At 37.0% G+C, this 13,517-nt stretch overlaps 1 protein-coding gene across 3 annotated transcripts in view; it reads right to left on the bottom strand.

The window, feature by feature from the left end:
- The window catches only part of grid1a (glutamate receptor, ionotropic, delta 1a), a 266,174-nt gene extending 252,657 nt beyond the window's left edge, over positions 1-13,517 (bottom strand). The window contains exons 1-3 of one of the 3 annotated variants that reach the window (XM_058749871.1): positions 13,445-13,469; positions 13,119-13,289; positions 9,671-9,826 (exon numbers count right to left, since the gene is read on the bottom strand). In XM_058749871.1, coding sequence (XP_058605854.1) covers positions 9,671-9,826; positions 13,119-13,197 — 235 coding nt within the window. In that variant the 5' untranslated portion in view covers positions 13,198-13,289; positions 13,445-13,469. Of the gene's footprint in view, positions 1-9,670; positions 9,827-13,118 lie in introns of all 3 variants that reach the window. The other 2 variants (XM_058749873.1, XM_058749872.1) reach the window with 2 other exon arrangements.

Here is a 13,517-nt window from a genome sequence, read left to right as displayed (position 1 = left end):
TATATTATATCATAACGAATCAAATTACACTAGATTTTTTGAGATACACAAGACTGATATGCCATGAAAGTATATGGTACATTTCAGAACTTAAACCTTCATCAAGTTTCAGTTGAAACCAAGCATTAAGCTTGTTCTGAAATCCTTAATTTCTGACATCAGAAATATTATCATAGAGATCCAGAGCAAACTAGAGTCATCTCTCCTTTCATGTTTCTTAAAGGCATAGCAATAAAAAGGTGAAAACTATACAAATATATATATATATATATATATATATAAAATAATGTTTAAAAAATAAAAAAATATTTAAATAATTAGAAAAGTACAGAATCTTCACTTACACCTCAAGGTGGGAAAATAAATAAAATAATAGTAATAACCGCATTCCTTCTGACTTGAAAATGATAGAATCTGTGAAACTGTCACAATCTGGAGTTTAAAGACTGGTTTTGCATCTGCAGTACATATAAATGTGTGTCAGGTAAAAAAACAGACAGAGAGGGAAGAAGGGAGAGAACAAGAGAGAGAGGGAATAGGCTTTGGTAATGCAAATGTAATGTTATTTGTCATGCCAATTAAGCACACTAAATAGAAAGTGAAAATCGAATTGAATTAAGAGGAGACACAGAGAGGAGCGAGTAACACGCTCACTCATTATGACAAGAAAGTCTGTGTGTTCATATCTGAATCAATCATAGCCAATAACACTGTTCATCATGCAAGACAGAGGACCCAAATTGGTACAGCATTGACAGTTTTGAGTATTTCTCCTCCTTTTGCCAAGCTGAGTCCAGAAGTTCAGGGAGCTCAGGGCTAAAGCAGCATATACCAATTAGGACGGCTGGTTGAAATCCAAGCTGGTGTGACATTTGGAGAGGAACTCTCACGTTGTTCTCCAATGACCAGTGTTGGGCACGTTACTTTAAAAAAGTAATTAGTTATAGTTACTAGTTACTTCTCACAAATAGTAATTGAGTTAGTAACTGAGTTACATCATTATAAAAGTAACTAATTACCAGGGAAAGTAACTATTGCGTTACTTTTTAAAAAATGTTCAAATGTCAAATAACTTTGGATGCCCCCCAATATTAAATATGTTAAATTAATGAAATGGACACTAAAAAGAATAAATTATTATTATAAAACATTGTACATTAATCTACACTATTTATCTACTGACACTTAGTATCAGTCAGTCAAGCATTATAATATAATATTATGATAATTTAATATTATATGATGATAGAAGTTTAGTAATTAGAATAACCAAGTATGAATGCATATTTGTCATCAATATAAAACGCACTAACGATTAATGAGCTGCTGGGTTCATGAATATTAATCACGTTGTCTGCGTTCGCTCGAACTGATTTGCTGAAATCAAAACAGGGACGATAATAGGTGAGCGTCAGCCAATGAGATTGTCGTTTGCGCATTAGTTCCGCCCACTACCAGAGAATCCGGCAGTTCTTAAAAGCTGAAGAATTCCAAAGGAACTCCGTTATTTTGACAGGAAAATACAACAAAGAATATCGTTTACATGTAGCGCGTCACTTCTGCATGTTATGAAAGACTCTCGTGCTCTGTATCTTTCTTTGCGTGCGTGTGCGTGTACGTGAGAGAAAGCGACGGCGAGTCGTGCGCTTCACACTAGAGTTTATGGTACGTCAAATACAGCTACACTGCGCATCCATTCAGATGAACTGAAAATTTTAATTCTAATAATATAATATAGTAACGCCACATTTTATTGTCAGTAACGGTAACGGCGTTGTAACGGGGGAAACAGTAATTCGTTTGATTACTCGTTACTGAAAAAAATAACGCCGTTTATTTATAACGCCGTTATTCCCATCACTGCCAATGAAGCAGCTAAAAGAATGAGGGTACAGCGTTCAAATCTGAACTAAACTAGACTTAGTACAGTATATTCTGAGGATCTACTTTGAGTTTTTGAGTTGCATACTGTGCTTTCCACATTCTCGACTGGAAATTAAGTACAATCAAACCGTTTAAAAGTTTGGGGATGGTAGGATAGAAGTCTCTAATGTTCACCAAGCAATGTTATGAAATATTATTATAATTTGAAAGAACCGTTTTCTATTTTAATATATTTTATATATTATGTAATTTATAACTAATATATGATTATATTTAATATATTTTGCCATGTATTTTACATTTCACATGATTCTTTAGATTCCTCTTCATTCAAATATTCTAATATTCTAATCATTATCAATTTATGATGAATACTGTGACGTTTTTGAAATTCCTTTTAAAAAATACTCACCCAAAAGTTTGAACAGTAGTGTATATATGCCAAAAACACTTGCTAAGTGCTTAATAATTGAGATTTATCACTCTTCTTTGGATGCGGGCAGAATGTTGACAGAATGCAGAGACATGGGGCAGATTTTCCACTGAACTTCTACTTGTAATGAGTGGAGTGTTTCAGCTTGAAGGGCTCAAAGTTGTTTAAACTTTCCTTAGTAGCTTTGCATGCAAGAATGTCTCTATGTTTTATCAAATCCCTTTGCTGTCTGAACAATCCGCTCAGATTTAGGCTCTTTCCTGTCCATAAACAGTTTCAAATGTAGCAAAACACATGCGAAAGAAAACCCAGAGTGTATTATCTCGTTACCTCAGTGTGAGGCAAAATGATGAAATATGATGTATTCAATTTAAAAATCACCCAGACAGCCCATTATTCAATGCCTGCTGACAAAAACAGCAGAACATCTCTCAAAACTACTGCACTGCTATAAGAGACAAAAAATAAAAAAAAAACAGAGCTCAATCAGTTTCAGAATCAGTCCAAAAGTCCTGTAATTTTTCTCTCTTTTGAGCTGTAAAGAGCACTGCATTATGGGAGTTCCTGAACTCAACATCATTATGCCATTACCTGTGTTGGTAGAACAATATACAACAACACTATTACAATATATTATAATATAATCCATATCTATTAAATTTTTATTTGTGCAAATTTCCAAATTGCACAAAATAAAAACACTCACTTGAGGTAGAGTTATATTCAGTAAAAGATGCGCTTAAAAAAAGGTCACGTGACTTTGCCTTAACAAGTTTGTCCACATGCTCAATAAAAGAGCCACAGTGTCTTCAATTTCTTTTTCTATTTCTATTTTTGCACCAGTTTCTACAGAATTTACCTTTTTTTTTTAATGAACCCATAAGATGGATCCTCCGCTAGTGCGGACACATTAGCAAATTTCTGTGAAACTGCGCATGGGCAAAAAAAATCTCCATTATCTATTGTCAATTGTGTGGTGATATTTGAAGCACAGCTCACACTTTCAACTTCACTTTCTAACCAAGCAGCTTTCTGTTTCAATTTGCATGACCAACTGAACCCGATGCAAAATCTGCATGAGGAAAACATTGGCCCTTGCCCAAAATTCCTACTGAAATTATTTGATTTCACTGTGAAAATTTACAGAACAATGAAAAATGTGACCGCACCTTAATTCAGCAGTTTTTTGTCATATTCTGAATATTCATAGAAATTAATTGGATGGAAACACAGCTACTGACATGATGTAATTTCCTGAGTGCTTTTTGTTGACAAGTTAACAACCTCAACGGTACATCCACATCTGGTTTCTCACATCACCCATTTGTGCTCTCATTCAACTCTTGCATCACTGCAAGGCCATTTCAAGGACAATTTCAAAGACAAATAATGTTCTCCATCAGGTCTACCATAGCAGCTCAAAGTCTCTGACCATTAACTCGCTCATCTGTTCCAAACATCTGATAAATCACATGTGACTCAATCCGCAAGCTTTACCTCCGCTTACCCAGACCACACCACTAGAGAGACAATTATAATCCTTTTAGCTTAATAACCATGCAATGCAAATCTGCTTAATGAAAGCATATCAGGATACTGTACTTGTTAAAGACAGAGTGAGTGAGAGAGACAGACGGGGAGGGGGATGGAGGCAGCTCTTTTCTCCAGGCAGCTAATTATCTGATGCTTGTTTTTTATTCATTGTAAACGAGAGTGGTTCATGGTCGGTAACCTGGTCACTCGACAATGATGGGAGAGGCTCTAAGGCCCTGAATGGATCTCACCAACCATTCTGTCTCCGGAGCTCGCTCTAATTAAACAAGGTTCTATCTATATTCGTCCTTTAATCAAGCGTACTGGTTACACAGAAATCATGGTGCCAGATGCCACAAGAGGCCCGCGCTTTGTCCTCACATGCATGTAGGCTCAGGTGTTTGATATTCATTCCTTAAATTATTCCCAGGGCATTCATAAACATCTAACAAAGAGCATTAAGGTGAAAATATTCACAGTGAATATGACTGTTAGTCAATTAAATTCTTTTCATTTAATATCATATTGCAAAAGTATGCTTTTGTTCCATCACTGCTATTTGCCTGTTGTTTGAACATGTTTCAGCTGTAACTATGTGGTGTCTGGGTCCAGTGACCCCTAGAGGCTCGTGAAGGGATGCTTAATAAGTAGGTTTGTAAAAAGAATTTGAATATATATATATATATATATATATATATATATATATATTAAAGATATTGATTAAATAATGAAAAACATTTTTATATCAGATCATAGTTTCATATTATCACTGTCTCATTCTTCTTTCATAAATCATATATATATATATTTGCTTTACTACAAAAGGTTATGGTATAAAAACACACTAAACTATTTAAAAAATCTGTGGAAAATATTTGTATTAAAATGTCATCTGAAAATAAAAATCTGGAATCTGGAAAATATTTACCTTAAATTAATTATTCATACAGCTACATGCATTTGTAAAATAAAAACAGATTTATTTTTATTACTGTTAAAATACATGGTAACACTTTAGTATGGGGACCAATTCTCACTATTAACTAGTTGCATATTAACACGACTATTATTAACATGTTGGCTGTTTATTAGTAATTATGAAGCACATATTCTGCATGACCATGTTCTACATCCCTAATCCTACCCAATACCTAAATTTAACAACTACCTTACTAATTATTAATAAGCAGCAAATTAGTAGTTTATTGAGGCAAAAGTCGTAGTTAATGATTTGTTAATGGAAAGAATTGGACATTAAAATAAAGTGTGACCAAATACATTAAATAAAAACATTTGACATTTTCTCAAATTTTCCATGGAGACCATTTAGCCCCCTAAAGGTTTTCGGGCCACAGTTTGGAAAACATAGAGCAAGGCACTTTACTCGAGATTTCTCCAGGGGAATGTGCCAGTAGCATAAAATATACTGTACGTTGTTCTAGATAAAAAAAAATATGGCAACTAAGTGTTGTTAACATCAGCGTTAAACAAAGACTTCAGTGGCACTTGTGAAACCATAAGGTCACAAACGCTGAGAAGAGAATACACTTAATGCCATTGCAAAGCATTGCTCTCCCTTAGAGCGTACAGGCTATTACAAACAACAGCTCTGATTATTAGGACCCATAATGAACCTTGTCATTGTTGTCTTGGAGAATATATTGTTCCCCCTCTGAGGCGACAGACATTTGAGATCTGATATGAATAAGATGTCCAGTGATTTGAGGCTCGCACTACATTAAAAATGAAACTGAGATCCTGGCAGTAGCCATTTTGGATCTCATTAATATGAGACACTGGCCGTAGCTTCACTGGGGACCCGGAGTAGACAAGCTGCCATTTTGAAAGGGCACGTCAGAATGTGAATTGCCAACTAAGACCACCTCCTGACTCAGCTTTAGATAAGAGACAGTGAAAGCGCAGGAGTGTGAGAGAAAGAGAGAGAGAACAGGGACCCATGCACCGTTTTTGTACAGCTGCCTGGGAAACTTATCTCTAATAGTTCAGGGACCAAGGAATCTTGTAGGTGTCATTTGAATTTATCTGTGTGAATATGAAAGAAAAAATGTGTGTGTGAAGACAGGTTTTTATGAAAGTTCGTTTTCGCCTCGTTTCTGGAAATTGCAACTTTGCTGCGTATCTAAAAATTGGGCCTTTTTTTATTTTATTTCAAATTTATTCCTTATGCGACTTTATTGAATATCTAACAATTTTTATTATTTTTTAAATTACGACTTTATTCCTCAAAATTGCACAGGACTTAATGTATAGCTAACAATTGTGACTATTTTTACAAATTGCAGCTTTTTCCATCACAACTGCAAATTTACTTCTCAAAATTGTGACTTTATTTCTCACAGTAGCAAATGTATTTCTCAAAATTGAGAAAAATTTCACAAATTTATATCTGACACAATTGAAACTTTTACATAACTGTGCCAATAAATACACACAATGTGATTTGTATTTTTTTTTTTAAGTTCTAAACTTTAATGCCTTTTTAACTTTTACTTAAGGTGGAAATTGTCTATGAGTATGTCTTGACAAAAAACAGCTAAATTTGATTACATTACCATTGATAAAAATGACAAAAATATGCCAAATAAATGTAAGTTATATTCACACACATTTTCCCACAGACTCTCTCAGATGCACAGTCAAGCAGCCAGTCATTTATGAAAAAAAATTCCTGGTCTTTTTCTGAGGAAACCTTAAAAGTGTGTTTGAAGCTGAAGAAAAAAGTCTAAAAGCTTAGAATTACAGACTTGTACAAAGCTGCACTAAGCAACTGTCATGAGAAGTGAGAGCAATTTTGCCAGAGACTAAAAGTCCACTTTGATGAAACCTGTATTTTACCAGAATGAAGAAATGTGACAAAATTTGACCTGTGATATTTAGCAATCTTGTATCGTTACATTATTTACCCTCAAATCCCAATATGACATAACTATCATCAACCTCATAAATATGCTTTTACGAGTATGCATTTTTCTGACCTGTTCAATTTAGATCTCTCCACCAATAACAGATATTTTGATAAGCAGCCTAAGCCCTTTTAGAGGATGAAGAGTGTCCTTATTGACTTATAAAAAAGGAAAGCACCACAGACAAGAGGAGGAGACAGAGTAAGAATTATGGAGAAATCTGTCATCTTTACAAGAAGGGAGTGTCAAACCCTTCGAGCAAAGAAAGATCTGACAGCATCCAGGATGACCATTCCTATTTCCTGCACCCTAGAAGCCGAACAGATCAAATCATGGGTTTAGAAAGGCTTAGCAGGAGAGAAAAAAAAGCTGAAGGGGTGAGAAGAGATGAAAAGAAATAAAAAGAGCCGTTCAGAGGACTCGCTAAAAGTTATTTTCACACAGGACGTGACACTTCTCAAGTGATTTCCCCTTCAGGTGACTCTATTTTCCCACGTCAGCACTTTTTCCCCAAAAAGCACTGCAGGACACAACAAGGCCACATTTGCCTCTCGAATATTAGCTTGACTCGTCACAACAGGAATCTGCTATCTTGCATTATTGTCTCTCACCAAGAAAAACTGCACTGGTTCATTGTCATGCAGTAGCACTGTTCATAAAAACACACACACACACACACATCTCTGCACTAACACACTTACCTACTATGGTAGATGTCTGTGTGGGTGAATGATGTGGTGTGTGTGTGTGGGGTGGGGGTGGAGGGGTCACACAGCTGTAATGATTAATTAGATATAATGCCCATACCAGCAAAAAAATGCAGGTGAGATGAACACTGGGTCCTCACAATACACACTGGAGCCACAAACTCCTACTGTGTGTCATCTGTCCACATACAGGATCTTAAGTCATTTTATTGACTGGTAGGTAAAGGCTAGAACTATGCTATGCCAAAAGTGTATGTGTGTTGCTGATAGAGGAGATTAAGTGGTTTTGTCTGTGTGTGTGTGTGTGTGTGTGTGTGTGTGTGCGTGTGGGTATATTTGACAGGTGAGTTTCTTCTCAGTAGGGTGAATGTGAGCTAAAGAGCAAAGTGAAAGGTCATCACCACTCAACTGTCACTCAAAACCAGGGAGGCTAATCGATCCCAGAGCCCCTGGAAACCAGACGGAAGCACAATATTCAATATCCTTAGGATGGGCAATCATTCACTCTGTCATTTCTAAACACTCTTGGAAAGGAATCACTAAACATTTTTAAGAATAAAATTCTTCTTATCTACCATTTACTTATTATTTTTTAGCTTTAAAAAATGTATTCCCAAAAAGCATTTCTTAAAGACCTCCTGTGGTGAAAATCAAGTTTTTAATGTTGTTTATATGTCTATCTGGTGCTTTTAATATGCTTAAAAATGAAACAAGTGCAAATTCATCAGTCAACACCACTGCTGAACATTTTTTCCTTAAAAATGCAGCGAAAAAAGACTTTATAGTTTATAAATTCGGTTTGATACAGCCCCTCTTTCCTACCGTCACAAACATGTAACCAATCAAGTCAATCCAGCCCCCAGAGAAGGGCTTTTCATATCATTAGCAAAGCGTTATTACCTAAGGACGATGATTTTTAGAAGACAGTTGCCTGAGATGGCGAACGGGAACATGGTTTGTGTGACATTAGCAACACGTTATTAGCTGCTTGATAACGTATCAAGCCAAAGGCTAATGATATCAATTATTGTACATGTCCGATGTTGAAGAGAAGACCCTGTACAATTTGCTCTTCGTGTTCTTCTTTGGAATCATTTTCTGGTTCAGACATACATGGTATATAGCTGTGATTGAGTGGAGGTGGGGAATTATTTGCATATTAATGTAAATATTATATACATATTTACATATCCATATTTAGCTGTTTTAAGGTATGAAGAAATTATTTTCACAGGGGAAAAAAATTTAAATATGTCATTTTGATCATCAAAGAGGAGTTTCAAGGGATAAAATTAGCGACTGCAGTGGGACTTCAAGAATGTTCTTAGCTTTTTTTCTTAACATAGTTCTAAAAAGAAAACTAATTTGAATCCCTAAAATTAATGTTCCTAAAATCACTGTAAATAACTTACTTATAAGTCATTTGAAGTTAACTTCAACTTAAACAGGGACCTAGTTTTTAATGTTTAATTCATTTTCATCAAGAACATCTTAAGATATTTGAGAAGTAAAAGAACTGCACTTAGGAACATTCTAAAGAACTTAATTATTATGAAATGTAACAACTTCGTATGGAAATTTTCATGAAGTTGGACTCTGAACCCTTTCTGCAATATGAGAGAAATCAGTTATGATAACGGCTCATTAAACTCATCTCAGGTAGCCATGAACAAACTGACGATTTGCTCATATGAGGAAAGCAATGAAAATGTCTGAACTGGACAGATGATGACAGCTGGCCTTCATGCTTGATATCATAAATCAAGTCGTGCTACATTCATACATCAATGTCTGTGAGCGGCACTGCTGATCCAGCTTGCCTGTGTGACACAAACACACTCAGCATGTTACCACATATGTCCTCAGCACATTTCCACATGGCTATTCTTCCACTGGATACTGATTCCAAGAGGTGCCAATTTTAGCTACTTTAGATTCATCATCAGAACACTGACAACACATTAGTTTGTTTAAAGGGAAGAGAAGATTTAAATAGAAATAAAGACTGAAAGGAGGAAACCAACACTTATGGAAATCCCACACCTGCAGCTATTCTACTTGTTGACGTTAGAGCCTCACAAGAAGGTCTGGAGATATCAGGTAACTGCTCAAGCAAATGGATCGGACATAAAGATAAAGTAGAACGGCATGGTTAATCGATTTCTGAGAGATACCAGTCACTCACTCACCTTCCTGTACCGCCTGGAAGGGGTTGTTGGGCTCGATAAGTTTGATAGAATGTGTAATCCTCTCGCTCTGGAGGATGTCGTCATTCAAACTCAGGTCTGAAATGGCAAGCTGAAAAACCTCGTCGTCCCGTATGGCGTTCTGTTCAAAAATAGCTCCTGTTGGATGAAACAGAATGTTCGTTATTAATACATCATTCACAGTCATTCCAAACTTTCATACCCATTTAAGGGGTAAAAATGAAGGGAACACAGATTCATCATGTGGGTCAAACTGTTGAAACTATATTATACCCATTCAGATTACCGAGAATGCACCGTATAACCATCAGATACAATTTACAGCAACTTCCTCACTTGTCAATAGCCAACGGCATTTCAGGAGCGAGTTCAGCACCATGGAGAGCGCAAGTGCTGGAAATGCTGTAAATATTCTATACGCATCCCTAATTTGTCAAGGGCGTTTTGCAGTCTGTGGAAACACAGTGGGTTGTAAGCCTACAGGAAGATCTTTTATGTCAAGGGGATCTTATACGTGACAAGGTGCATCTGTGATAAATATGAGCTGTTTTTATATGTTGCTGGAGTTTGCTGTGTCCTTGAAAGGCATAAAAAGTCGACAGGTCATACAAAATATCCTAGACAGATGAATGAAATGGAAAAAAGTAATGAAGTAAGGGATTACGCTCTTATTGCACAGCTACTTACAAAATAAATAAACTACTGGATATGGAGTATTGATTTGAGAAACCTTTTTTTAATATCTTACTGGTAGATTAGCTTAAAGCTTCCACAAATGAAAACAATCGGCTTAGCAACAAGACATCCACTGATGCAATATTACACTATTAATTTAAAAACTATTCATTTGCAATCCAAATGTTTCCAATTGCAAGATGCTGCCAAAGTTGCATTGATGATGACACGAGAGCACTGGTCTGTTGCCATGGCCAATGGTGAAATATCCAAGTTTAGATGTCATTATACAAAAATATTTTACTCCTCTTTGCCACAACTGACCTATCAGATTTGCACATTCCAGTGGGCCATGTCCTAAGCAGGGTAATTCTTTCATTCAGCTGTTTACGGATGAATCCTAGACATAATACTGCACAGAGCGATTTAAATGTTGACTTCACATGACTGAGTAACCCATAAAGTGCTGTTTCACTAACAAGTCCTTGACACTTGGAAATACAGCCCAGTATTAAATCAGAATGTGTCTGGATGCAATCAATAAGGCTGATTTGTGCAGGACTATAAACAGTGACCCACTGATGATATGACATATTGAGATCAAGGCGACAGTGATAAAATGCACAGAGCAGCCGGCTTGAAGTGCCAAAGGTGTAGGAGAAGCAAATAGGCCTTTATTTATTTACATGCATGGTTAGCCATCAACAAACAGCCGCTGAGGCCTCATGCCGTGCACTGAGGCAACAAAAGTGCGCTCATTTTAATCACTTCGCCAACACATGCAGGTCAAAGACAAATAAGGATGTTTAAGGTTATAAAAAGGAGAAACATTTTCAAAATCTAGTCTAAAACGTGTGCAACGTTCTTATACACCATACAATCTTTGTATTTGTGCTGGATTCATACATTTACTGTATGAAAAATGTTTACAACCGCTTTCTACAAAACTAAAGAAGATGAAATGCTAAATTACTTTCCTTACACTTTAAATATGTACATGCAAGGTATTTTTAAACAAATATCCCAACATTTTAAGTTATTAATATCAAGATGATTTCTTTAATTCACTCCACTTGTCATGAGTCTTTTCATAAAGTCAAAATAAAATCATAAGTGTCCTCTATGTTTTATGGTTTTCTTGTCACATGACAACAAAATGGCTTCCTTTATTTCGGTTACACCATGCTGACTTTGTTTGGCAGATAAATGTTTTTTTAATACTTTCAAATTTCATGAGTTCACACTTACATATAATTAAATTGAGTAAAGGTTATGCGTATTTGGCGTGCTGTCCAGGGAGAGGGCTCCGAGCTCGGCAAGACTCCCCCCTGTCTGAAGAGAGGGATCCGAGCTCGGTGTCCAGCCTGGCCTTAAAGCGCTCCCCAAGTGCTTCCCCCTGTGCTGGGGAAGAAACTGACTGAAGGTGCGGCGTAGGGGTGGCGGAGGGATGCTGAAAGTCGAGAGATAACGGAGGTAGAACGTATTTGATTATTTATAGGAGTTTCCTCTTGTGCTGATTGGATAAATGGTGTGATCACTAATGATGAACTGACCATGTTAATTATCTGTGCATGAAATTTGTTTATAAAACATCACTTAATGTATTTTTGAATAACATCTAGACAACAAAAATTGGTTCACCTCATGTGACTATACAGCACACAACTATAAGATTATTATCCACTACCTAAAACCACCTATACCCAGGGAAAAGTTATAATCTATAACAAGGATAAACCATTAAATCAAACCATTTAGACCTAATTAAGTAGTATAGCAATAAAAGCCTGAGAAGAATTACGTATATAAATAGACTAACTGGTAACTAACAAGAAGTCAGAGCATGAGATAATTGCAGTAAAGGTTCATTTTGTTGAAGTGCGAATTTGTCTTACAGTAGAGTCTATGCTTCAAATTTGAGACTTAACATCATCCTTCTTTAAAACTAAGCTTCAAATCCAATTTTGAGTGATCCTAGTGATGAGAAGAACAGTCAAGCGCACCGGATGATGCAGAACATCCACTGCATACAAAAGAGAGGTTCCCTACCAACAGAAGAGCACTAGATTTACAACGCTTTACGCATCAGAATACGGCATGAACCAGTGTTGTTTAGCCTAATACGATCACATTTCTGCAAGTAACATATTTAGGTGTGTTTTGTGCCTATAGTGAAGTCAGCAAGCAAATCAATTTCGTTCCCAGCATAAGTTACCAAAGAGGTCTGAATGCTGCATACTGACACAAGGCTGCCAAGCTCACTACACAAACGTCTGATAAAACAAAAGCATCTGAGATAAATGTTATACAATCTACACAAAGAAGGCATCAGCACAAGTAGAAGTTCTGTTAAGAAACGCCAAGCGGGCACGGGAAGAGACTTGTCGCGCGCTCAGTACCTCAATGAACGAAATTAAAATTTCCGTCACGTTCAACAGAAAGTTCAGGCTTAAGGCTGGGGAGGGGTGGACTGGATTTAACCCTGAAACACACCGAGAATAGACGTCTCGATTTGCTGATACGTGTACCTAAAATCATTCGTGAAGCCTACGCGTTCAGCACCACCTGAAATGCACTTTGTGGACCTGTTTGCTAATGTTTCCTGACAAGTTAAAGCCGTTTATCAAATGTCAAACAGTTCAGGGGAGCGAATACGCCTTCTATCAAGTCAAATCTGCACGCTTCCGACTTTAAAATACGATGCACTGAAGAAAGCCATCCGTGATTCAGCGCGTCTGTCCGAGACCGTGCTTACCGATGTGAATAATGGAGTCCGCGCGAGCTGAGCGGCACTGCAGGATCCATAAGGAGAGGCTGATCACGAGCAACTCCATCTCCAGTTCTCGCCCCGGTGTATCATCCACGCGTCCACGTCGTTTCAAAAATCCAGTTCCAGAGAGAAAAAGAGCGTGCGCGAGAACGACCGCTGTGGAGGAGATCAAGGATGCGTCACTTCTATCTTTCTCCGAGATCTATTAAAATTGAAAGTGAGAAAGGATATTCGCGGGAAGAAAAAGAAGCTCTCAAGGGAAGGAAAGCAGAAAAGGAGGGGTAGGAGAGCGAGGGAAACGACGGGGGTACCACGGTCAGAGGCAAAGCAACGGGTCCGCGCGCTCCAGCTCTCAGTGTGGTTTGGATACTGCTAACTGCAGCG

This window comes from Onychostoma macrolepis, chromosome 17 (assembly GCF_012432095.1).
Source record: "Onychostoma macrolepis isolate SWU-2019 chromosome 17, ASM1243209v1, whole genome shotgun sequence".
Taxonomy (NCBI): domain Eukaryota; kingdom Metazoa; phylum Chordata; class Actinopteri; order Cypriniformes; family Cyprinidae; genus Onychostoma; species Onychostoma macrolepis.
Note: the sequence above shows the minus strand (reverse complement) of the source record. Positions and strands in the feature narration are given on the sequence as shown.